The sequence below is a fragment of the Cupressus sempervirens genome, chromosome 6 (genome assembly GCF_028749045.1).
Source record: "Cupressus sempervirens isolate cs-2001-9-10 chromosome 6, ASM2874904v1, whole genome shotgun sequence".
In the NCBI taxonomy this organism is placed as follows: domain Eukaryota; kingdom Viridiplantae; phylum Streptophyta; class Pinopsida; order Cupressales; family Cupressaceae; genus Cupressus; species Cupressus sempervirens.
In genome coordinates, this window is record NC_143123.1 from 264170041 (window position 1) to 264197666 (window position 27626).

General features: G+C 33.7%; 1 protein-coding gene across 1 annotated transcript in view; it reads right to left on the reverse strand.

The window, feature by feature from the left end:
* The window catches only part of LOC149552248 (uncharacterized), a 180679-nt gene that overhangs the window by 36670 nt on the left and 116383 nt on the right, over positions 1–27626 (reverse strand). Inside the window, exon 4 of the mRNA XM_089787771.1 lies at positions 3226–3566. Coding sequence (XP_089643897.1) covers positions 3226–3566 — 341 coding nt within the window. The remainder of the gene's footprint in view (positions 1–3225; positions 3567–27626) is intronic.

Below are 27626 nucleotides of genomic sequence, written 5' to 3' on the forward strand. Positions count from 1 at the left end.
AGGATAACTATATTATTCTAAATCAAGGAAAATATATTGTGGATATCCTAACTAAATTTGGGATGATGGAATGTAAACCTGCGGCTACTCCTATGGAAGTAAATTTACATAAGTTGAAAGATGATGTGATCAAATCTAAACCTACAAATTCTACTTACTACAGGCAGATTATTGGGTCCCTAATGTACTTGGTTAATACTTGTCTTGACATATGCTATGCTTCTCACACCTTGAGTCAGTTTATGTGTGCACCAAAGAAGATACATCTACATGCTGCAAAATACATTTTGAGATACTTAAAAGGTACTACTAGAATGGGAATCAAATATGAGAAAGTCAACATCGAACTTCATGGATATTCAGATTCTGACTGGGCAGGAAGTCCTATTGAACGTAAAAGTACTTATGGATATTGCTTCAATCTAAGATCTGGCATGATTTCTTGGTCCAGCAGAAAACAAACTTCAATTGCTTTAAGTTCCACCGAAGCAAAATACATCGCATCTTCTTTGGGTGCTAGAGAAGCGGTGTGGTTACGAAAGTTGTTGGTAGATTTGTTTAAAAGACCTTTGAAGCCTACTGTGATTCACTATGATAATCAAAGTTGCATCAAGCTTTCAACCAATCCAATATTCCACAATCGCTCCAAACATATTGAAATTCCTTTTCACTACATTCGAGATATGGTAAATCGAGTAATCATTCAATTGGAGTATATTTGTACTAACGAGCAAACAACTAATATCTTTACCAAGCCTCTTGCTAAAGTGAAGTTGAAATACTTCAGAGAAAAACTTGGTATGATTAATTTGTAATATTCAATATTAAATTAAATTTTAATTCATATGAGTTTATGATTCTATTGTGTTGTTTAGTTGCATCATATATGTAATGAAAGGTGACGATCTTTCATGGACATATTCATTCAAAAGGTAATTATTTACAAGGTGACGATATTGTAAATAATAGACTTATTATCATGGACATCTCTAGACATTGCTTAAGTGCAAGTAGAGATCATGAGTAACAAATTATCATGGACATCTCTAAACATTGCTTAAGTGCAAGTAGAGATCATGAGTAACAAATTTTTCATAGACATCTCTAGACATTTCTTAAGTGCAAGTAGATATCATGAAAACCTATGGACATCTCTAGACATTGCCTCAAGTAATTAGAGATCATAGTAACATTCTTATTATGGCTTCTCTAGATACTGTTTTAGACAATTAGAGATTTTAAATATGCATTATGATAAGTGTTCATAATTTTGTAGTATGAAGATCAGATAAAGAGATTAGATTTCTATATTGAAATTCTAATGGTATTTACTTCTCCCTCACTAAAGAGGGAGTGTTAATGTTTTAGCATCAATAAAAGTAATTCATGTTATCTCATATACTAATCTGTGTTTGTGTTTAACAGATAAAGCTATCACTGCTGTTTGTTAAATCCAACACACACGCACACACACATACATATATATGTGCTTTGGTTAATATCCATATGCATTTTAATAATCATCGGCAAAGTTGCCAGAAACTCCGCTATCCCTCCTTGGGCGCGCGTATCCCCGTATCCAATACTGCTCAGATACACATCAAATATTGTACCCATGTCTGCCTAATAAACTTGACTTTCCAACCATAGAAAATACTATGGGATTTGTTTTTTTTTTAAGATTTGATGTAAATCTTCCCTTTAATGTTTAAAAAAAAAATATTAAAGCAATTTATTTTTTTTAAATAGCATTAAAAAAAGCCTCCACTAGATGAGAAAGACAAATGAAATATTTTTTCTATTTCAGCAACCCGTTTTTGGGTTATCTTCTAATGCAACTCTACTGTGTTTACAAATTGTAAAGCGTTAAATTAACTTATAAATATTTATGTAGCATTTATGTGTCAATATTACTTTTGAAGTAATGAAAATCTCCTACATTAACTTAGAAAACTATGTTAAATATATGTATATGTATTATTTATTAATGTTGTGTCCAGCCGTATCCATATTGGGTGTCTAAATAAGTGGCCATATCCATACCCAATACCGTTTCCGTATCTGTATCCGTGCAACTTTGATCATCGGCAATTTACTTATTGGCAGCCAAGTATATAATATCACATTGTTATGTGATCGGGCTCCTTGGTAAATCATCTGCCGGCGGACAAGTTGTGTTATTTAATGCACGTAACAAATCATGCCCAACCCAAACCCCCCCCCGAAGAGGCATGACACTACCTGGCCAAAGGCCACATAGAGCCATGACTCTTCAGGAGTCATGTCTCTACACTTGTATATATAGAACCGTGCAGATTGTTGAAAACACATTATCAATTCAAGGCATTTTGTATCAGCAGTCTGTGCTCTATGTTATTACATTTCTCCATTATATATAAATTGCAGGTTTATAAGAAGCATCCCTGATTATCAGCATACATAAAAGGAAGTTAACTTTGCTCCCACAGTCACAGAGATCTGCAATATATAAAGAACAGGCTGCTCTCAGTTATTCAAGTAAGAGTTACTTTGTCACTGTGTTTATTGTTTTATTTATCAGAGATCCAAATAAAACTAACAAATCTATGGATCAAATCCACTATGATTATAAGAAAATAATCGGAAAAAAAAAAAAAAAAGATTTAAAAAAAAAATCTGGAAGAATCCGGACGAATCCAGCCCTCTAGGGCACAAATCCGATAACTAAGATAAAAAAATATGTCTATATGTATATTTATATATATATATAGACATTTCCAAACGCATCTATACCAAAAAAAAAAAAAAAAAATCCCACATTTGCTTCCAGATTCACATCCGAATTTGTAACTTAGGAAAAAGTAATTGCTATGAGAAGAAAAGAAAAAAAAAATTAAGGATATTTTAATTGCAAGAAAATTTATTTAAGAAAAAAAATAGCTCTTCTAGAAGCCAACAAAGAAAATTAGTACATGCTGATTGACTACATAAATTTTGTTCCATTGTTTGAAGGAAAGATTCTAGACTGGGAAGAAGTGCCATAAACCCTTATATCAATGTAATAATCTGTAATTCAATAAGTACCCAAAATGTGAAATCTTAGATTCTTGATGTCTAAAAGCCCTTCTCAACAACAAAAGCTGAGATCCTTATATTCAGATGTCCTATCTTTGCAGATTTTGTATTTGCAATACACCATATAAATTTTAAATTTGTAATGTATTGGGTCAAATGAAAACCATATACCTGAAAAATAATGGGAGCAAGAGTCCAAACGCATGATTTTCTACGTTGGACATACTGCTCAAATGCAAACTGAACAATAAGACCTACTAAATAAGGTGCAATAGCAGCAGACGCAGCTGGTCCTGTCCATGGCCACACCAAACCAAGAGATACAAGTGGCAGGAGCACACTGAGAACTAATGTTACTATTGAAACAACTCTATATCCATACAGCTTGTTATCAATTATTCCCTTGTCTGCTGATAATTGGAAACAAGGCTTCTGAACATAATCTGTAACAAGAAGGAAAACAGCAACCCCGCCATAGAACACAGCCTCCGTAAAGAAGAGTATTAGAAAATCTGCACCTCCAGAACAATGAAAGTTGATCCAAAATGAGCACATTTCCTTGAAATTGCACGAATGTAGTGAATAACAAATATAAAATGCAAAAAGAATATGTTGTCTTTTTTGTCATTAAAGAAAGAAGAAAAATTACTATAGAACAATACCAATTGGTTACCCTCTTAGTTTCGTTGGTTATCCAGTATTTTTACATGAGAAACAAATTACAGTTTCCAAAAGATTTGTATGCTGCTAAATTAAAATACCCTGAATTAGTCAAACTATCTTTAAAAAATTACTATGTTAAAATGATGACACGATTGTATTTTCATCTCACTTAAACATGGCACGCTAGGGACAGCTAGCGTATAAGTGATTATTTGTTGGATGAAATCACATACTAATGCATACATGCTCGGCTTTTGCTTTCTCATGCCCCAGCATTACAGTCGACCAAACATCAACACATATTTTATTAGCAATCAGGAAATTGTTTTACAGTAAAACAGACTTAACAATTTTCCTCAATCAACAATTACTAGCATGCCCCCACCATACCAATCACAGCATTTATAATTAAGAACACAGAACGTAAATTATAACATAGACAAATTTGAATTGATTCCAAAAAAATGTTAGCAACCCTTAAATAAAAGCGATCTGAATATTTCAAACAGTGATGAGACTGACAGTGACTGAAATATAACAATAGCAATGTGATTAACAGCACTTAAGAGTATAATTATGCAGTGGTTCTGACATAGGAAGGATACCATATGTTTAGTTAAGTTTACAAGGAATTTTAAATTCATTGTGATAAAGTAGAGTGATGGGACACCATAAGGAGACCCAATCTTTCACAAAGGAACAAACCAAGTATCATTAACAAAAGCAGTGACCACCCTAATAACAATAACTGCTGAATAAATGTGAGCATTGAAGCATTGGGTTGCTTGTGTCCCAAAGGAAATAAGATGAATCCTCCATATCCCTCCTTAAGGATATAAAAAGGCTGTCCAGTACAGAAAGAATGGGGCAAAAGGAGAAAAAGGGGATATAGGTAATAGATCAAGGCATAAAACAGTTCAATTGTATTATCTGTGATTATTGGTATAAGTTTCTGGTGATATATATACACGCAACTGCTCAATACTAAATTATATATACAGTCTAGTAATATAATATCCCTGTATGAGTGCAAAGATAGATACATAGTGCGCAAACTCTCCGAGTACTCTCAGAGTTGCCGAGTACTCTCAAGTTTTTTTGCTGGGCGAGTACTCTCAAGTTTTAATCTCGTGTATTTATAGATGTTTAAAAAACATAGGTGAACATGTTGATGCAGGGAAAACATTGGATTAGATACATTTTTCACATCATTTTAGTGCTATAAAACTATACATTTTCTGTATTGAAATGTCAATTACTAATTTAATACATTTTATAATTGTATTCTACAAAGAAAATATGTTTCTTTAAGAGATTTTAAATTTTAGTACTTTCTGAGTTGCCGAGCTTTCCCTGAGTTTTTGTTAAGAATATGCCGAGTTCTTTCCGAGTTGAAAATTTTGGGCTTCCCGAGTACTCTCCGAGTCTGAGTTTGCAAACTATGGATAGATAGATAGAATGCATACCATAATGTAGGATTCTTTATATGTTTTGTTTAAATGTTTTAATCAGTGAACTTAAGAAGAAATCAAATGGAAGAATAAACAAATGTTCAATCACAACAAGAACATAAATTCTTCAGCAGATCGAACCCCCAATACCAGGGACAAAATACAGAAATCAGACCAAGTGTAGGGTGTTTATATTAGCCTATTATCAGTCATGCAGAAACAACAATTAACTTATTTGTATGAATTTATAATTCATCTTTGTCTTATGTTAAAATTAAATTGAAACATGGATTAAAATTTGCAAAAGTTTGTCATAAAAGAGTGAGAAAGAGGCTACAATTAAGGAAGAACTGCTCAGAGAACCGTATTGTACTTACAGTTATGGGAGAACAACTATAAGAGCACCCTATTGAAGAGCACACGATTATACTGAGAGGGGGGCTGAATCAGTATGATAACAACTTTGCCAATTATAACTTTTTATCCGAACAATTGCTTTAATAACTTTTAATGCTGAAATCAACAATTATGTACATGAACACAATAATACAAGATTGACATGAAAACCCAATTCAAGAGAAAACCACAGAAAATAAATGCTTTCCTATTTAAACTGTTCTTTTACAATGTTTTGTAGATTACAACCTACTAGAGGCTCCAACCCCTATGTTTATGAGCACAGACTCACTGGAATCTTCAACTCCCACACTTCGCAAGCACCAACCTACTAGAAGCACCAACTCTCCACTGCTTGTCTTCGTGAGCACCAACCCACTGCAGACAAACTGCTTTTCCACCTTGACAATGTTTCTTACTCAACTGATGATGGACAATTAATTCACTCTTTTATATTTTTCTTTCACAAATCCTCTTATTGTTATGCCTTTCAGATTTCTTCCAAGTTATTTACTTTTAATATCAATATATATATATAACAGATTGATAAATCTATCTATATATTGTTTTAATCAGCCACATATATTACTCATTATACTTGAACACATTCTAATTCTTTTATTACTGCTTTTCACACACTTATAATATAATTAATAATATATCAGATTTGACAAGTCTGAATAAATATACAATTATTTCCTTATTGCGGTGCTCTTTATTCTCTCATCTTTTAGTATACTTTATTAACTTCCTTTATTCTTCAACCTCTCCGCACACATACTTCTCTCTCTTCTTATTCAAACATATTTTTATTTCAATTCATACTTCTCTTACATGACCTGCCTCACATATTCTTTTCTTTTCACACTTTTATTGAATACAGATTCTTTATATTTATATTCAACTTATGTGTGACTTTTCACACTGAAAAATCATAACATTTATTTACAATCTTTTTGCTTTTAACTATTAGTAATCTGAAGTGATGCCCTTAACTTTTGACAAATATTACTTTTCTTTTATGGTTACCTTATACCATAAAATCAGTGTGAAGCTTAATTAATATACATCCCCATATGCACAAGCTTTATCACTTCAAACAAAAACTCCCATTGGTACATATAGGTTCCCTCCATACATCACTGCTTATTAAATTGACATTTATATAATCGCTGTATATATGTTTGTTGTAAACATTCTCTGACATAGAGTCCTCCGTTTGATAGCTTAGCTCGTCTTTGTCGTCTCAACACATAAAATAGCATCGACATCCTTCATGACATTCCAACGCTCGACAGATACCCTTTACAAAATCATGACACGGTTATACTGATTTCTGACAGTGTGCTGCCAGCGCTTTAACTTGAGGGTGTTTTTTTTTTAATACATCTGGAGATGTTCTTCAAGCTATCTCGCTGACTATTATCTTTAAACTTCTAGGTACATTTGAATGACAATCAACTCTTGCTGAAAGGGCTCTTACTCCATCTTATCGGGTTTCTTAATTACATTAATCTTCACTACCTTTTAATTGGTGAGAGTTTCTTTCACTCTATCTAACTGTAACGATGTGCATTTGATACATCTTTGTTTTCCAGCCAATGACACCTCTTATACTGATCTTCCACAGTAGTAATTTCAGATATCGTGCATCATATTTACTGATTTTTTGTGTCCATTGACTTATCTATGAACCCACAGTAGTAAACTTTTTTTGTTGCTGCCTTTGTGTAGATCTTCTTTCAGATTTTTCTTTACAAGTTAAGTTTTCTCCAATGTTGCAATACCCACTGTCATTTTCCCAATACTATTTATGTAGTTTTGACCAATAGAAAAATTCTCTTCCGTACTAGGTATGAGAACAGTCTTCATATCATGTCTGCAATAACTTTTTATACACTTCCTTAAATGATGTATGCCTGTGTAATATGTTTCTACTTTCTATTTATTTTGACTTATTCAGACTCATGGTAATTGCATTTATGTGTCGCACGTGATGTGCCCAATTTTGTTTTCCTTCATATTTCACATAAACTGTTTGTATCTTTGAATATGTCTTAGTAACAAGGCTGTTTTGCATTTCATAAAGCTTGACAATGATTAATTAATATCTTCATCTCTATCTTTATTGTCACTCTGTAATTTCGGTCTTATACAAAATCAAGCTATTGAGATGCATTTGTTACTCACAATCTTGCTTATATACTTTTGACATGCATGATGCTAATTATCTTTCTTCTATTGACATCAATGACAATATTTCTTATTTTCCCTTGACATCAATGACAATATCTCAACACCTACTACAATAGTGTGAGAGAGAACTGCTAAGGGAACCCTATTAAAAGTAACTTTCCAACTCTTGCATTAGGGGAATATTGATGAATCATAGATAATTCCAACCATAAAAGAATGAAGGACAGTAAGGAAGGAGAACCGCTGTTTAGGGTAGCCTACTTGCCTCCTTTCTCCACATCTTTTGTAATTGGATTTCGCATAAAATTGTTGAATGATGAAGATGTATTCTCATTATTCTAATCTTTGATTTATTTATAAATAATATTTGCAATACAATTTTAGCAGTGTGTGTATGTCTGTGTGTGTGTGTGCACGCGCGCGCGTGTATGTGCATGTGTATGTGTTAGAAAGTAAAGTCCACACACAACTTAGGGGGTGGCTGGGTGTGACCAAAACTTATGTCCAACTATTTAATTACAACTTCAATAACCAAAATAATGAAGCATAACAAGAGATAAACCATGCACAATAACACAATGTTTTGTTAACTAGGGAAACCCTTGATCAGAGGGAAATCCCTGATGGGAATGGCATCTACAAGATAATGTACTAATATAAAAATTCCTTGTGAGGAGCCAAATACTATGCAATTAGTACACCTATCCCTGTTAGGAGACCCTGAACCCATGTTAAAAAGTTCAAACCTTGTTAAAGGTTGATAGGAAGACAACTAAACTCACTATCCAAATTGCTTCAGTTCAACAATGAAAAGTAGATTTGGGTAATAAATTCAATGTAATACAACTCAATTGCCAATACAATTCCTTTGAATCTCAATATCATCAACCAACTCCCTCTGCTTTTCTCTGATTAAACTCACATCCTCTAACCATATCCACACAATTCCATGTGATATGATATGATGTGTCATTACATCCAAGGAAAACTTCTTTCCTTTATACCCTATCCAAATAACTAATTAGTCTGTGTTGAGTAACATGGATTGGTTTCTGCAAATGTAATTGTATTCCCATTGTCATAGATATATTTCAAATGCAGATCCCAATCTCTTATAAATATAAGAGCAGGAGACATGTCTCATGAAGAGACATGCCTCTATGATTAATCATTATTAGTTAATATATATTAACAATATAAATCACAACATAAAATATGTATTTTATATAATACATGTATAGTATATTATATATTTATATAATATATAATATATTTTTATAATATTATATATAAAGTATATATATCAACATTGTATCTTAAGATGAAATCAATCCGATTGTAACTATAATCTTAACACTCCCTCTTAGCTAGGGAGGATTTGTTATGAAACACAATATGTCCTCAAGCATATGGAGATATATCATCTCAAAGTGATATTCCTCGAATGGCATATTTACGAATATCAACACACACATATATTAACATATATTACATATGAAATTTGCTTCTATTCACTATGAGGCTAAATTTCTCAACACTCTCTCTTTAACAAAGAGAGAATTAAAGCAATTATAATACAAGATTTGAACCGCACCTTCAGTGTGGTCTATAATAGATTTAAGTTATGTTGTCCGGCAACATTTGGCGCGAAGAACCATAACAAATTGATTTTGATGGTGTCCGGCAAAATTCGGCCCAAAGAACCATGATGAGTTGATTATCAAGGTCTCTAGCAAAATTCGGTCTGAACAACCATGATAAGTTGGTTATCAAGGTGTCTGGCAAAATTCGACACGAAAAACCATGATACCACATGCTCTAACACATTTTGGTGTTAAGAGATAGATCAACTATTGATAAAGTTAGTCACCTTACAATAGTTATCTTTTGGTTAATATGTTCGCTATCATGACCTCCAAAACTCTAGGACAACAACTTAATGAAGTCTATCATGATAACAAGTCTACCATTTATAAGATTGTCACCTCACAATGGTTAACTTCTGTTTATATATGTTAATGAAAGATCATCACCTTTCATTACATATCATATGTGAAATAGTAACCACCATGAACCGGGTTAGAGGGTGGTACAAAGGCTTTCACCTCAACTCTATCTCATAGAGAAGAATACATTACAATAAATTTTACTCAGAACTTCTCCTATAGAGAAGATATCATTTACAAAGTATTGCACCTCAAAATTCTCCCTCTAAACATCGATCCTGGGAAGTCAGGTCCTCTAGTTATTTCCTCAGAAGCTATCTTCACCCAAGGATGCCTATCAAACTCACTCTAAGTTTGATATCAATCTTTTGACTTTCAGGTGATAAGTCAATACTTCCTTATGATATACACAAGAGTAGGCCCATCAAAATCATGTAGCCACACACATGTATTTCTAGACTCCCTCTGAGTATCAATCTTCTAAGCTCCTATGTTGCCTTTGAAGAAGTGTCATACTCCCTCTTAATGTAGAAGGATACTCATAATCTCAATCATCAAGGATATTTGCTTCAAGAGCCTCACTTTATCCAGCCTGATCACAACTTCTTTGAAGCTACTATCATAAGCTGCCTAATGTGCCATTCTTATTTTCATGTATATCAACTTCAGATACAAAGGAAAAAATAACTCATATAGTACATATAAAATTGCAAATGACAGAGATGATTAAGAATAATAAATACTTATCTGTACATCACAATTATTAATACAAGTTGCCCAAGAGATGATTCAGATTGAAACTCTAATGATGTCCCTTCTCTTACATCTCCCTTCTAAAGATGGTTCGAGTGGGAATGAAACATTGGTTATTATTCCCCCCCACAATGTAAAATTCTCACTCTCCCATCTTATAGAGTCAAAACATTTCTTCCAATTTTCTTTAAGTGTGCGCGTGTAATTTGTTTGTATATTTGCATGGAAATGATTGTTCGATATTAAAGTATAGGTATAGAGGTAAAAGCATTGTCTAATTTCAAGAATCCTTAAAGGACTTTTCTTTCATATTTGCACTTCACCGATATTTCTTCATCAATGAGGACATAACTCAATAACTATAAAGGAACTAATGTCTTCATAACAAAGAGTTGTGCTTATTAATAGATCCAATGTTTATGCTCCCAATATTCTTTGATCTTTCGATTTTAGCATAAATCTTGTTAGAATTAGTTTCACTTGTATGACTCGTAGTGACCAATGAAAGAAATATAGGTCTTCAATCCATGGTCATAGGGCATAATTTCCTCACAATCATAAAAATAGTTAAAATGCTAACTCAATTTTATTTCCTTTAACTTCCTTAAGTTAGGAAACCTTTCAAAAGATAGTGGTTAAAAAAAAATTTAACTTCCTCCAACAACCCACAATGTGATATTTGGTGGGTCCTTTATACCACATTCTCCAAGTCTAAGCACAGTCGAATTTGATCAACGTGTGAAATTTGGAAGCTCCTTTAGATAATGCATATTCCATAGCTAAAGATTTTTCAGTCCGTCAAATGAGTGTAATCTTTTGGGCACCAAAGCAACTTATCCAGCAAGGAGAGACACGTTGACCATCTAGCACCAACTTGTCGAGAACACTACTCGAAGCTCCATGCATTCTTAATCTCTCTCTAAGAGACACAACCAACAAGATATCCTAATTGATTCACCACCTGGCTTACTCACTTATCTAAAGCTACGCTATCTATTGGATGTTTTGTGTATTTTCAAGTGATTCGAGGCCTTTGCATTTGTGTAATGTGATATATCTTAGATGGCCCATATTGCCCTTATTCAAGCTCTTTCACATTTCGCACATCTGCAAGTTGAAGCAGCCATAGATTTGAAGGTCCTTGGAGATGATGTCATATCATCTTCAGTATAGGCGATGCCCCTAACTTAGCCAACCCAAACCTTGTTATGTCTTCTAATGATATTAATCCAAGGTTATTATATGGGTCACCCTTCCACCATTTGTGATTTGTTTCTTCAGATCCTAAGACATATCAACTATGCATATTCTAGTTCGGATACTCTAGCTTGATGTCAACTATGCTCCATTCTCCATTTGACACTGGTAGAGTTGAAAGTGGGAGAACCATCTATGAAATATATTCTCGTATCCACATGGAGGTTCAACATACACCATTCATTTTGTACGACTAAAAAATATAACTAGTTGCAGAGTCCATAGTCGAAGTTTCATCCATTGGTAACACCCAAATAATACATGGCCCTAGACTTTCTTATCTCTGAACTCGATCCACTCTTATACTCTTCTTCTTCCTTATAGATACATCCTTGTTGTTTGACCTTCCTTGTTAGTTATTCGTTGTTTTGTAATGGGTATGTATAGCTTGTTTTTTATGATGATTCTATTGTTCCCGACCCATTCATTGAGTTATCTTCTCTCCATTGTGCATTATAACATCTAATGATTATTGCCGATGAAGGATACACTGGACATTTTCTTCAACGTGGAGGACAGAAGTGAGACACCTTGCTTGAATTTGTGATTACAGAGTGATGGCATTATCAAGTGTGCCTCTACACTGGTTATGAAAAATTCGTTCTCTCTGACTTTATCGTCCAAACTCATCATCATTTATTCTTTAATGGATGTTTGTGGTTTGTCCTTCTAGTCTCTCATAGTGCTGATTATATGCAATAGCTCTACGATAATAATATGTATCGGTTCTTCTACGATAATAGGTTACCACCAAAACTCATCTCTACGATAATAATATGTATCAATTCTCCTATTAATAGGTTTTCACCAATACTCGTCTTCTGCATAGCTCTTTGTGGCGAATAATATAGAATCAAATTTATTCAAATCTTTACATCTCCATTTGAAAACTCTATATACCATTCTTCACTCTTTTACAGAGTTAAAGAAAAACAACCATGTTGAACTATCATATGATATTGGATGTCGATGATCATCTTAAAATAGATGTGTGCACTATTGCATATGGTGTCTTGGAGTTGCCCATCGCTGGTTCGGTAATTTTAAACTGTGTGCGGTTTGTTCTTAATACATCCTCTAAATTTTATCTTTTATTTTATTACATTTGCAACTAGGCTCGGATACCATGTTGAGTAACATGGATTGGTTTCTGCAAATGTAATTATATTGCCATTGTTATAGATATGTTCCAAAAGCAGATCCCAAGCTCTTATAAATATAAGAGTAGGAGATATGTCTCATGAAGAGACATATCTTTTATGATTAAAAATTATTAGTTAATATATATTAACAATATAAATCACAATATAACATATGTGTGTATATATATATATATATATATATATCAGCATTTTATCTTAAGATGAAATCAATCCGATTGTAGCTATAATCTTAATAGTTCGGCCTATAAGGGCTTGCCAAATATTACTAAGGCGTACACACCTTAAGCATCATTATAATTATTACAAAAATGTCCTCACACGTTACAATATAATTAACTAAATCTTCAATAAGGATCAACAAATTTCACTACCATAACTTACTACCAGTAAAACATATTGCACGTCTTACTTCCGCAACCTTTCTAAAATAATCTCTAAGACTTGTTATTGCGAACATAGCATCATGAACATGTCTTCAACCACGACCCAAGTTCACCAACCTTAATTCCACTTCCTTGATAAGTGTTACATCCCAAATTTAAATGCTCCTTTATAATGTTTCGTTACAATTTCAAGTTTATCGAGAACGATGAAACACAAGAGGAATGGTATGTTAAATCCCAATTTTTGACCTAATTTAAAATATAACCGTTAAGGTTCACATGAAGTCAATTGACAGTTAAATTTGTTATAATCTTGTGAAATAGTAAGATGGTTAGTCGTTATAATGTAAAGATAACATGCTAATTGATTATTTATCACGAATTCATAAAATTGAAAAAGTGGTTGTTACATCTGGTATCAGAGCATTGGGTACAATGCTGAAACCTTGGGCCCAACATTGTTTCTTTTGAGAAACTAAGAATGTAATGTTAAAAAAGATTTATTTTACATAACTAAATATTACAATCAAATTGGAAAACACCGGAAAATCATCTAGAAAAGCCAATAAGGGTTGATATGATGGTGTGATGCATATGAAATGGACAAATGGATAAACTACAAAATTATAAAGATGAAACAGAAATAAGAAATGACATGATTGGCAAGTCAAGCAGTGGTGGTCGGGCTGTTCATTACAATTTCAAGTTCATCGAGGACAATGAAACACAAGGGGAATGGTATGTTACATCCCAAATTTTGACCTAATTTAAAATATAGCCGTTAAGGTTCACATTAAGTCAGTTGACAATTAAATTTGTTATAATCTTGTGAAATGGTAAGATGGTTAGCCATTATAATGCAAAGATAACATGCTAGTTGATTATTTATCACGAATTCATAGAATTGACAAAGTGCTTGTTACATATGGTATCAGAGCACTAGGTTCAACGCTGAAACCTTGGGCCCAACACTGTTTGTTTTGAGAAACTGAGAATGTAATGTTGAAAAAGATTTATTTTACATAGCTGGATATTACAATCAAATTGGAAAACCCCAGAAAATCATCCAAAAAAGTCAGTAAGGGTTGAGATGATGGTGTGATGCATATAAAATGGATGGATGAATAAACTACAAAATTATAAAGATGAAACAGAACTAAGAAATGACATGATTGGCAAGTCGAGCGATGGTGATTGAGTTGTTCATTCGCCCATTTAAATCCTTGGCCAAGGTAGATTAAAGGCATACTTCCCTAAAATAAATCACTAAGAGGTCGCTGGTGCCAGTTGACAGAAAGATGGGTTGGTGGAGGTGTATCCTCAACCTTCACTATTACTGAGCGGACACTCTTAACAATAGGATGCTCGGGTGGCAAGACCAAAATGGTAAATGTGCCTTATCCCAGGAGGGAGGGTCATTCTCAGTAGAGAATGAGAAGATTAAATTGGGTCCAAATGTCGAGGCTTGCGCAATACAAACCAGCTCCTATAACCTTGATGAGATGTTATCTAAACCCTGATGATGGCTAAATATTTCTTTTCAGTTAAATGTTTCCAACATTTGCTTTACACAATTATATTCCATTCTTATGAAATGGTAGTAACATTTTGTTATCTATTTTGAACTTGAACAGAAGGAAAAACAAAACTGTAAACCATGATTTTGAATGATAATCCTTTCTGATGTTGATTAAACGACAAGGTCATTTTGTGCTCCAGTATGGAATAAACACACTTGCATAATTGAAACTATCAATACTTATATATAAATGTAACTCTTTTTTGGCTTAAAACAATTACACTGACAAGATGGGCATGAAAGCCTGGGTCACACAAATGGAAAAGATAAACTTCCAAATATTTACAGGTGAATGATGAGCTACTCGACAAGAATCTTATGAAAATTTGGTTCAAATGCTTATGATCTTCAATAGATGTATGATGATCTTGCATAATATATCACGTTTTTACCCTTTGACACACTGCTATACATGTACAATACACCTGCGATAGCGATTTTATATGGTAATGAAATAACAAGACATACGAAGTTGTTTATATTGTTTAGAGATGAAGTACATTTCTATCATGAGATGATTGTTCTGATGAAATGTTATTGTGATAAGATAGGCATGAAGGCCAAGTTACATAAATGGAAAATATGGATCTATTAATCTTTTTCAGGTGATCTGTAAGTTTGCAAGGATGATCTATTCATTAATGAGTGCCATATTCCAAATGGTATGTATAAGTGACTTCAATTATGTATGTTACTCTCTGTTATTGAACCCTGAAAAATTCTCTTATATGAAGATATCAATATGAGAATCGAACTAATGATATGATGAGTGTTTACATGAGTATGACAAGAATATGAAATGGAATATCCTACAACATGATCAACTCAAGTGATGCTAAGGTAACCACAAGTACGGTAAAGTGAACTCAAGTGAGTGTGTTTAATTTTATAATATCATTCTAGAAGTATTTAAGTAAAAATAGACCTTGAGTTTTGATCTTGATTTAGATTTTGATCCAATTTTGAAAAGAAATGATGTCATATATATACATTTTTTTGGAATATTTTTTTAGTGTCTAAAATTGCAGAGATCATCGAGGACGATGAAACACAAAGGAGAATGGTACATTATATTCCAATTTTAAATGCTCCTCTATAATGTTCGTTACAATTTCAAGTTCATCGAGGACGATGAAACACAAGGGGAATGGTATGTTACATCCCAATTTTTAAGCTAATTTAAAATATAGCCATTAAGGTTCACATGAAGTCAGCGGACAGTTAAATTTGTTATAATCCCATAAAATGGTAAGATGGTTAGTCATTATAATGCGAAGATAACATGCTAATTGATTATTTATCACGAATTCATAGAATTGAAAAAGTAGTTGTTACAATAAGATACAACCAATTTCCCAACATATGTCTCTGTCTCTGTTTCCTAAACATTCGTTTGCTACCAGTCTTCACCAAATGAACAGTAACTCATCCAATACTCAACAGAAAAATGCACAAACATACATGTGGCATCCACACTCATCCGCAAACATAAACCTAAGCTCGTGTTGGTTCCCAAATCCGCAAATTGAAATCCTACGAGCCTTGCCTGCTCGATGTTGGGATATCAAACGGTTAAAGCCAACTTGACAAGACTGATCGATGCAATCCAAATCCCCGGCGCTTCCGGCTCTGCAAAACCGAGGCGGGTGTATCTAATCCTGGACAACAACCTTATATCCAAGATGCTTAAAGCAAATTAGTTAAAACACGAATACAATGAAAGTTTTCCTAATGGCAAGAAATATAGAAAAATTCAAATTTGTGGATTACGAATTAAGAATAATAAAAGAATATATGAGAGTTTTTTAAATAAAAATGATTATTATAGATGATTGCAACAAATGAATATATTATTTCCTCAATGGAAAGAAATGAAACAGTTGCCAACATATGGATTATGAATCTAGAATAAAAGACCAATGCTTAATTAAATGGGCAATCAGAGTCAAAATTATTAGTTGAAACGTACAACTTTATAAAACTCAATATATTTAAACTATAAACAATTTTAATAATTCAAATGCAACGGATCAATTATAAAAAATGCAATTTTAAACTAGTCTAGGATGCACTTTAACTCCTACGAAGACAAATTAGACATAAATACGAAAATAATTAAATATTTCACAATATTTATGTTTATCAAATTTAAAATGCAATAATGACCTAGTCTGCTTATCCAAATATTGAAATATTTATAGAAAATAAATAAAATATTTATAAAGGACACAATAATAATTTAGAACTCTAATGCAAATAAATTAAAATAAATATTTCTTACTCATCCGAAAATAAAATTGTACTGGAGACACTCCTTACAGATGATTCATCAATACAGTTCGACTCCAAAATCGCACAAGAATTTATTTGATAATCCACCGTCCACAGGCTTAGTTCAAAAAATCATTTCTTTATCAATGAAAAAATATAATATATCAAATGATCATGTATATAACTTGGGTATAATTTTTTTAGAAAAAATGAATTATATCTATTGTGTCTTTCACATCCCTTATTTATTAAGGATGAAAGGGCATTATTAACCATCGCACCCTTTTATAACAAATAACCACCAATATAAAACTTTAATATAATTCCAATTAAAACAAATTGGTGATTTAATAATTTTAAGTACTGTATTTTATCGGGCTTATATTGTCCTCAAATGTTAGCCAAGACTATAATGATATAATCCGAGAAAATAAAATCTCTGAAGTGAAGATTTTCCTATGGAATGAAAGGCAACTCGGATGCTTGGATCTCTCTCCACTCCATTCGAACTTCATACTTTGCCTCCCATGAGCTTTCCTGTGTTTCTGCAAGGGCTCCTTCCAACGTGTAATTCCGGACCATTGCTTCGCCAAGTCTTCCTCACATTAATTTCGTCCAAGTTCTTCTTCCCCCGCCTGAGTGCTCTTTGACATAAGATTTCCTATCGTGCACCTTGTGTACTCTGCTTATCAAAGATATCCGCTTCATCTTCTACTATAAGGAGCCCGACATTCTAAATCTTTGCAAGTTGGAGCATATAAGGAATACTCGAGTGTCTCATGTTGAAAGCACCCCTTGAAGCACCAACTTGTCTGCATTGATAAATATTCCTTGGTGAATAAAAACAATTTAGAAATTATTATGCTTCTTAAGTCTGCACATAGTTTACTACTGTCAATACACAAAAGGCAAGTTTTACTGTACATATTCCTTAGCAGGCTCTTCTTGTATCAGATTTTCTGTAGCATTTATATCCAATGTGTTTCTCACTATCAGTATTCATTATGTATTACTTTGAATGCATTCCTCTGTTCTGAAAACATTCCTCGTGCATCCTGGATACTGGTCTAGAAACTTTCCATCATTTCTTGATATAATACGCATTTGCCCTCAGAATTCCTTTCCTCTGACAAGTTGACATGATAATTCGAATAATGCCTTGATAAAAGTTCAAAAAGATCAACTTGAAAATCCTGCCCAATGGTTAGAAAAATGCTGGAACAATAAGAAAATATTACAATCTTTAGAATGATTACAAAATTAAAGTAAATTCCAAATGACAGTGACCATTTAAACAAATACTGTGACTGTCTCAAATCTAAGACACTTTAGCAAGTCACCTTTGCTGATTAGAGAAGCATTATAAAATCATTTATACCCCTTCATTATACCACAACTTCAAAGTGATTAAAATTGGAAGACAAATACTGTTTGTACCCAGTCACAGTAATCTCATTCAATCCTAGTCTTCATTGGGATCTTGTTGTAATGCATGTGAGAGCCTAAGGCCTTGTTTGAAATATACCATTCTTTCTCAGACTTCGTTTTCAAGAAGACCTTCACTGACTTCTCATCAGTCAAGTACAGCTAAATATACATTTTCAGATTCTTCATATGGGAATACTTCATCAGCTTTTCAACATCATTTCACAAATGGAGACCTAAATTTTTAGGCTCCATCAGCTCACGTAGCTTAACTTGTCCTGTTCTAACTTTGTTGACTTCATAATCCTCTACAATGCATAATAACCTTGTCTGCAATGAACTCAAAAACATATAATGACATCAATGACAATACCTGTCATGAATACAACACATAACAAGCATATCCAAGTGTTAACCAGACTTATATTCCCAACAATCTGCCCCTTTTGCATTGATGGCAACATATGATGAAAAAGCTATGAATGCCACGTACGATTTTGTGGATTTCCTCAACATATACAACTTCCATAACAATTTCACATCTTAATACAATTTTATATATATCCTCAACATATACAACCTATTAAAGTTCTAATATCAATGTTGATTTTCGCCTTTGACATCACTCCTTTGTCTTGCTTGATTGTTCATTGATCTCACCCCCTTTGGCATCAATCAAAAAGGTTCCAATTTGTCAAATATCAATCTGTTGTACTTCCCCTCTAATGAAATCATCCTCATCAAAGTACCCACATTGGATCAAGCCAATTTGTAAAATGATACCAAGTGCCAACAAACACTGTTATGCCAAAAATCAATTATAACAGTTCATTAGTTAACTTTGATCATTGTCATCACCCTTTCTGAGGAGCAGTATCAAGCATCACGTCCAGATGTATGAATAGTGCTCTAATTGTATTGAACTGATACAATACTGCATCAATTGCTCTGAATCGGGTGCGGACTTTACACTTACCATATCTCTGAGATACTTATTGGTATCCTAGCTACTAGCTTGGTAAAGATATATGCTATCTATTCCGTTATGCTTCCATATTCCAATCTAGTCTCCTTTTTCTACAACTTTCTCTCTTAGAAAATGGTATTTAATAGCAACATGTTTAGTCTTTGAATGTAAAACAGGATTCCTTGACATACTCACAGTACTTGTGTTATCACGATGTATAATTATAGGTTCTAAAAATTTAATACCAATGTCCTTCAACATTTTCTTTGTTAGTTGTTGCACCATATTTTGTTTCTGTTGTGGATTGTGAAATACAATCTTGTTTCTTACATAGTCAAGAAACCAATATTCCACCAAGAAAGAATGCACCACCATTTGTGCTCTTCTTATCATCAACATTACCTGTCCAATCAACATCAATATATGCACACAAATAAAATCATTAGATCTATCATACCATAAGCCAAAGTTTGAAGTTCCCTTCAAACATTTGAATATCCTTTTGACTATTTCTAAACCTGTCTCTTTAGTTACTACTTGAAATCTAACAACTATTCCAACTACATTTGCTATATCTGGCCTAGTTTGAGTCAAGTATTGCAATCTTCAATCAAAGATTTGTATCTAGTTTGCATAGCATTGGGTGACTCGTCTTTGTTTGACAATTTCCATCCAATCACCATAGGTGTTCCAATAGGTTTACAATTTTCCAAATCAACTTGATAAGTCTTTGAGATACTTAGCCTAAGATATAACGATACCATTATCATTCTATGTTATTTACAATCCTATAAAGTATTTCATTTCTCCAATAATAGACATCTCAAATTCATTCTTCATTTCATCAAAAAATTTCTTACTAACTTCATCATTGCCTCCAAAACTAATATCATTAACAAATATAACAATGATCAATAAACCATATGAATTTGTCCTTAAATACAAATTACAATCTGCGTTACCTTTGTTGAAGCCCAGACTCAATAAATGTTTGTTTAAGCTTGCATGCCATGCTCTAGGTGCTTGCTTTAGCCCATATAATGCTTTCTTCAATTTGCATACCATGTCTTTGTCTTCAATTAGTGGAAAACATCTTCCTCAAGTTCGCCATTCAAAAAGGCTGACTTTACATCCATTTGATATATACCTTTCAATGTATACCTCTTCCTCAAGATATATCTGTAAGGAAGAGGTTTGCCATCGAAAAATCATATGTAATCTATAATTTTTCAATGTATGCCTCTTCCTCAAGTTCGCCATTCAAAAAGGCTGACTTCACATCCATCTGATATACCTTGAAGTTCTTGTTAAATGCATAAACCACAAACATTCTCACATCTTCTAATCTTGCAGCAAGAAAAATCTCTCCTCAAAATCTATACCTTCTTGTTGTGAATATACTTTGCATACTAACCCTTCTTTGTTTCTTACAACTTTTACCTTGTTCATTCAACTTGTTCCTAAATACTCATTTTGTACCAATGGCATTCTTATCTTTAGGTCTAAGGACCAATTCTCATGTCTTATTTTTCTCTAACTTATCAAATTCTTTCATTGCATCTATCCAAAACTCATCTTTGAATGCATCATCAATACTTTGAGGTTCAACTTGGGAAATCAAGCAAATTTCTTCTCTTACCTTGTTAACTATCATTTCTCCTCTGTTTGTACTGCCAATGATCCAATCTTTAAGATGATTCCTTGAAACATATTTTGGTGTCCTTTGCTCTTCTCTAGGTTCATCTTCAATATGCTCTTGTATATCATTATCCAATTCAAAGAATTGATCATGTTTTCTATTATAATTTATTATAGGCCTCTAATTTGTACTAGCTTGATTGTCATCTAAATCATAATCAAATATCCTTTCTTGCACATGAAATCTTTCATCTACTCTCACATTTGCACTTTCAACAATCTTCTTTAGTCTCACATTATAACATCTATATGCTTTGTTCTTAGTAAAATAACCAAGAAAGATACCTTCATCATTTCTAGGATCAAACTTCCCTATATCTTCTCTCTTGATGTAACATTTGCTTCTAAAAATTTTGAAGTATTTCACAGGAGGTGTATGACCAAACCATAACTCATAAGGTGTCTTTCTTGTTCCTCGCCTAATGTAAACTATGTTCATAGTATATAATGCAATGGTAACTACTTCTCTCTAATAGATGTGTTACATTGCCTTCTAGCACCATTGCTCTAGCTACTTCACTAACTATTTTATTCCTTCTTTTTGCTATTTCATTATGTTGTAAAGTCTTGGGAGCTGAAACCCGTCTTCTAATTCTATCATCTTCACAAAAGGTGTAAACTCATTTGATGTGAGAATCCACTATCTATTATCCAATCAGATTTCTAATTCTCAATCTGTGATACAAGTGCTCTTTCTTCTCTAATAGAACTTCCTTCCTTAATAGTAACAAATCCTATCTCATCTTCATCATCACTGTCTAAGAAGTTTATTTCCTTGAATTTAGTTGCATCATCACTTGCATATAAGCAATCTTTCGGGATCTTTGACTCGTAAAGCTTGCTTAACTTTTCGCTCTCTCTTTGAACATCTAGAAGAAAAATGACCAAAATCTTTGCAATGCCAACAAACAAAAGCTCTCGCAAATTTAGGTTCTCTCTTTGCAACCAATGAAAAAAGCTCATCAATTTTCCTTTCTTCTTGAAATTTTGCCCAATCTCTACCATCGTCACCACTAGTACTTGCACTTTTTGTTAGTATCCTTTTATCATTATGTAAACTAGCTTTGAAAGCAATTTCAACTCTAGGCAAATTATCTTTTTGTATACTAGATTCAAATGCTTGCAATTTTCCAATCAAAGTATCTATGTTAAAATCTTTTAAAACAAGAATTACCTTTTGCTATTGCAATTGGCTTAGTATCATAAGCAGGAGTTAATTCCTGTTACATTATACACAAGTCTCTATTGAGTATTGTCTTCATGTTGCAAACAGAGAAGATGTCATGAGAAGTGTGCAAAGATAAAGAAAGTGTTTTGTATACCATAGGAGAAGATAAAAAATCAAAGGAAGAGTCCATGTGTCCCTTTGTCATTGTTGTCAAAGGGGGACAATATTTCTCATTAGGGGAGAGCATGTTTGTGTTACCATCAATGACAATGAAGGATTTTGTTGAACATGGTGTTGCTATTATTGTCAAAGGAGAAAGGAGTTATGAGGAGATTGTTAAATATACACCACAATCATTTGATCCTAAATGTTTAGTACATTAGTGAAAGGTTGTATGTGTCTATGTTGAGTTAGAAAGGTTTGTTGTTAAGAAACAATATTTGTACCTAGTTGCATTACCATGGTTTTTGGTACCACAGTCTACCACAATTAGTTATGTTGGCTTGTGGTTGGGAAGTTAGGTAAATTTACATAATAAGCATCTTATATCCGAATTACAAATGATTTATCAAGCAGGCAGAAAGAAGTGTCAAAGTGCACATTGTGTTTGCTTGTCGACCATAAAAGAGTTCTTGATGGATTTACCAAAGAAACGAAATGTGTCTCTGCCACGGTTAGTGTGTGAAGAAGATTAGGAAAAGTTATCTTTATGATAGGAAGTGCATAGTATGATCTCATTCTTGTGTTACCACATTTGATTTTGGACCGGGCCAACTAAACATTTCATGTGATTGAATCAAATAAGTTATCCTTAGCCGACTTGTGGACAACGTAAATATGTTATGGGCCAACATGAAGATGTATATAATATAGCGTAATGCATATATAAAGTCGTTCAATTTTATTTCAATTAATTTATGTGTAGGAGGAAGTGATAAATGAATATATGCGATAAAATGTGCAACCTCACATGCAATATCCTATACACATTGTGAGAGTGTAATGAACCAAATAAGATCAGTTAAGTGATGTAGATTGAGTTTAAAAGGTCTACATGATATATCTTTTGTATTTCATATATCTTCTTTCAAATTGAGGTTGATGCCTTATGGTCTGTGTCTCAATGGCTAAGTTGGTGCTCAGTTCTATACATTAGAGGATCGATGTCTCTGTAGGTTGGTGCTTGCAAGACTTGAGCAGCAGATCCATGCAACTATTCTCAAAGTGGTTTTTTCCTTTTTGGTTTCCAATGTAAATGTGCCTATCTCTTGTCTGGTTCTTTTGATATTATCTAACATGCAATATGTTAGAATAATATTTAGATATATTTAGTAATCAATAATATAATTTATTAGCCCCCACAGGCTAGCTAGGTTGGTCTGAGGTTGAGGGTAGTTCCTCGTGGTCTCGGGTTCGACTCCCTCCCCGGAATTATTCTGCCATGCCTACTTGGGTGCGGTACGGATCGCAACGTGGCTACAGGGATTAGTGTTGCCTCAAGCTCACCCCATAAAGGGAACCCGCTAGGCTTGAGTCACGAGGATACCCTAATGATAACAAAAAATATATATATAATTTATTAACTTAAATTCTTTTCACTTAAGTTAAAATAGAATCTTTATATTAATGTCTTTAGTAATCATTAGTTTCTTTTTGAAACTCATTGATGTAATTGCCTATAAATTGTATTCCTTCATTGGTAATAAACAAGTAATTACCATTATCTAATTTGTTTTACATGGTATCAAAGGGGGGATTTTTCTTTGCAAAATTTAGCAGATTTTTAAAAACTTTGTAGCTTGTTTTGGTGTAATAAATACCACAGTTTTGGTCTCGTGATTCTTTTACGAGTTTCTATGCATGCCCTTGGTTTTCCAAACCGACAACATTTTCTTCTAATATATGCTTTATTCTTGCATCTATTGTGGGAAATGCTTGAACTTGAGTTTCAAACACGTGCGACTGAGTTTTCTCTTGTTTTATACATCTTCATGTCCTCTTTAGTTTTGATGGCCATTTTCACAAAATCCCAACCTTCTTAAATGTGTTTGTGTGCCTTCTCTTCATCATTTTCCAACACAGTTGGGGCTCATATGTTCTAGGGTGTTGTTTTATAGAATATAATGATGTTTATGAAGATATTGTGTATGCAATGAGTCTGATTTCATCTTCCTGCATAGGATTCTGTTGCACAATGTGATGTCTTATTTTTTTGTTCACAACATAGGATTTTTCATCACTAGTTTCCTTGTGTTCAAAACTTCAATTCTCTTGGCACCACCTACAGTTTCTAGGTTTCTACACCTATGGCCAAGACATTTACACATTGAGAATTGTACTAGTAGACATTTTTGTCTTGAAATTTGTGCCAAAAACATGCCTCATTTTTGTGCATTGGATTTGTGCCTCATCAAATTTTAAATTTAAAGCTTCTACTTTGGTTTCAGCCTTCACCAAGTTAACCTCTCAGTATGTGATGGTGCCTTTGACAAATATTATGTTTGAAAGAAATCAAAAATTCAATTGCAAAAATTATAACACTTGGAAGTAGGATAATGAGCATCTTTGAATATAGTTGCTTGGCAAAAGATGTTCTTGGCAATACCTCTTATCCTACTATTGTTGGAAAAGATCGGGATAACCAAGAAGCAGTGATGTTTATCAAACTTTCTGTGACTCACGACCAACTACCCCATTGTGCCCTCAACCAAACCAGTTGTTAAGATTTGGAAGCACCTAGAGGATCTCCATGGAACATCAAATAGGAGTTGTGTTCTTTATTAAGAACATGCTCTTTTCAATCATGATGGATGAGAAGACATCTCTAGAAGAGCACCTAACAAAAATCAAGGATATTCCTAATCATCTAGAGGCTATTGGTAAAACAATGGAGGAAGGCATGGTAGTCACTAGTCATCACTCCAAAAAGATTCTACCAAAGTCTTATGAGCGTTTAATTGAAATGCTCAGCATTCATTCAGCTACTATTGATTTTTTAAGTTTCTCGATATTTGCAACAAGCTTTTATAAAGGGATCATTGGAGACAACAATTTGGTAGTAGTGCCAGTTCATTCTTTGCTAAGTCTTGTACTAAGGCCAAGGGAAAGGTCAATCTTCTCAACAAAAAGGCTCGGGTCCTCTAAATAGCAAGAAGAAAAAGAGCATTCACTATAACTATCACCACAAGTATTGTCAAATGAAAGTCAATTGTTAGCAATCATTGGCTCTTGAGCAAAAATAGCAGGAAGGGTCTCAACCCAAAGCATTTGTTGCATAGCACTCTGATTGGAAAGAGCCTACCTTCTACACCTTTATGACAAATGTTTACCATATGGGGTAAATAGTTTAATGCATACAGACAATAGACAAGAACATGTAACACAGCAATAGTCCTTTTATTATTCGCATATATGTCAAAGAGATTACATAGTGCTTCCAATGATGATTACAACAATGATCCAAAGTCCATTTCAAATGGTGTACATATACCATTTTGAAGGGGTGACTCAATCGTCACGCCCATTTAGAAATAATTAATTCTACTCATCGGCTATTTTATAATTTAACCGACAACATCATCCCCTCTAAAAAGAAAAGTTGTCTCCAGACGACAATTACAAAATATCCACTCGTGCCACTTTCTTTGCTTCCAAGTCCTGGGTACACTATGCCAAGTGTCGCTATACTGCACTCAACTAGATGATCAGCTCCTTCCGAGCTCTTTATGCATCCACCAAGATAGCTTCACATCCAACACCTACTCCAAGTGCCTCAAAGCGTAGCAGCCCTCTCGAAAGGCTTGCTCCATTGTTCTCTCCACCTCTGGCACACAGACACTCCATGCCTACACTAGCTCCAGGTCTCATTAACTGGTCATACTTCCCACGACTAATAACTGAAGCGACTGGGGGACTAGAGGGCATCGCCCCCAGCGGGGTCGAGGAGCAATGCAAATTAGTACTCTCAAAGTCACACAAAACTCCATGGAAACAACCATTTTTGAGATTCTCTTCTGATTCCACACTCTTTCTGGCAACTGCTTATATTTTACTACCTATTTGTCTTTCCCTTCCCTTTGGCATCATGCATTATTCATTCTGAACCAAGGTAACGTGACTTGCGGCGAGTCACGCGAGTCAGCGAGCCGTGCTAACCTCACTGAGTCACAATGACTCGTGACCCGCAAGCAACGAGTCACACGGCATGACTTGCGTGACCTGGCCCTCCTTGACCCAACCACGGCACACTTAAAATCCGGCCATTAAAATATTATTTTTTACAAGTCTTTTTAATTTTTTTTTTTTAGATTTTTCACTCATATAACCCTAAAAGGGCTCCCATAACAATCTATGGTGAAAAGAAGAAAGAGAGAGAGAGGTAGAAGAGAAATAGAGTTTTCTTGTTTTGCAACCAGCTGAAAGGAAGAGGAGAAAAGCTTGCATTTGTGACATTGGAGCTTGCATTTAGATCATCTAGGAGTTTATAGGAGCTCTCCTCAACACTTCTCAAAGCATTTGAAAAAGGTAAGACTTGATTGTTTAGATTTTGATGATTTTTTTTGTCTATGCTTATGGGTTTTTTGTATGAATTTTTTTTGTTTGTTTATGAATTTTTTTTTACTTTAGATCTTTATAAAATGCAATGCTGAAATGGTAATATTTGGTCTAAAATGTCTTATTGCAGCAACCTTTATATTTTTCCTTAATTAAGTCATAATGGCTTCTGGAGGTAAAAAAATCAAGCTCTCTAAAGGTAACAAAAAAGATGAGTGTTGGAAGTTCACCATAGACTTTTCGAGTAGAAAGAGAACCCAAACAAAATGCCTATTTTGCAAAACCATTAATAGTGGGGGGATAAATAGATTAAAATACCATATTGCTGACATACGTGGTCATGATACCGAGCCTTGTAGAGTTGCAACTGTTGAGGCTCAACGTTTTTGTTATGTAGCCTTGGAAAAATATGAACAAGAAAAAAAATTAAAAAGAAAACAATTAGAAGAGTTAGCTCAGATTGGTTCTAGTTCCCTTCCACACTCATCTGCAAATGTTTCTAATTCTGAGTCAGTAGGCTGTGTTGGAGAAGGTTCTTCCCATCCCCACTATCATCCTAGTGCTTCTGTTGCTTGTGCTTCTTTTACATCTATTCCTTGCACTTCTAGTGATGCTACTGCTGCTGCCCCCTCTAGTAGTATTGGCTTTACCTTTCGTCCTAGAGTCAGAAAATCTAGTAGGTTGGACAATTTTTTTGTACCG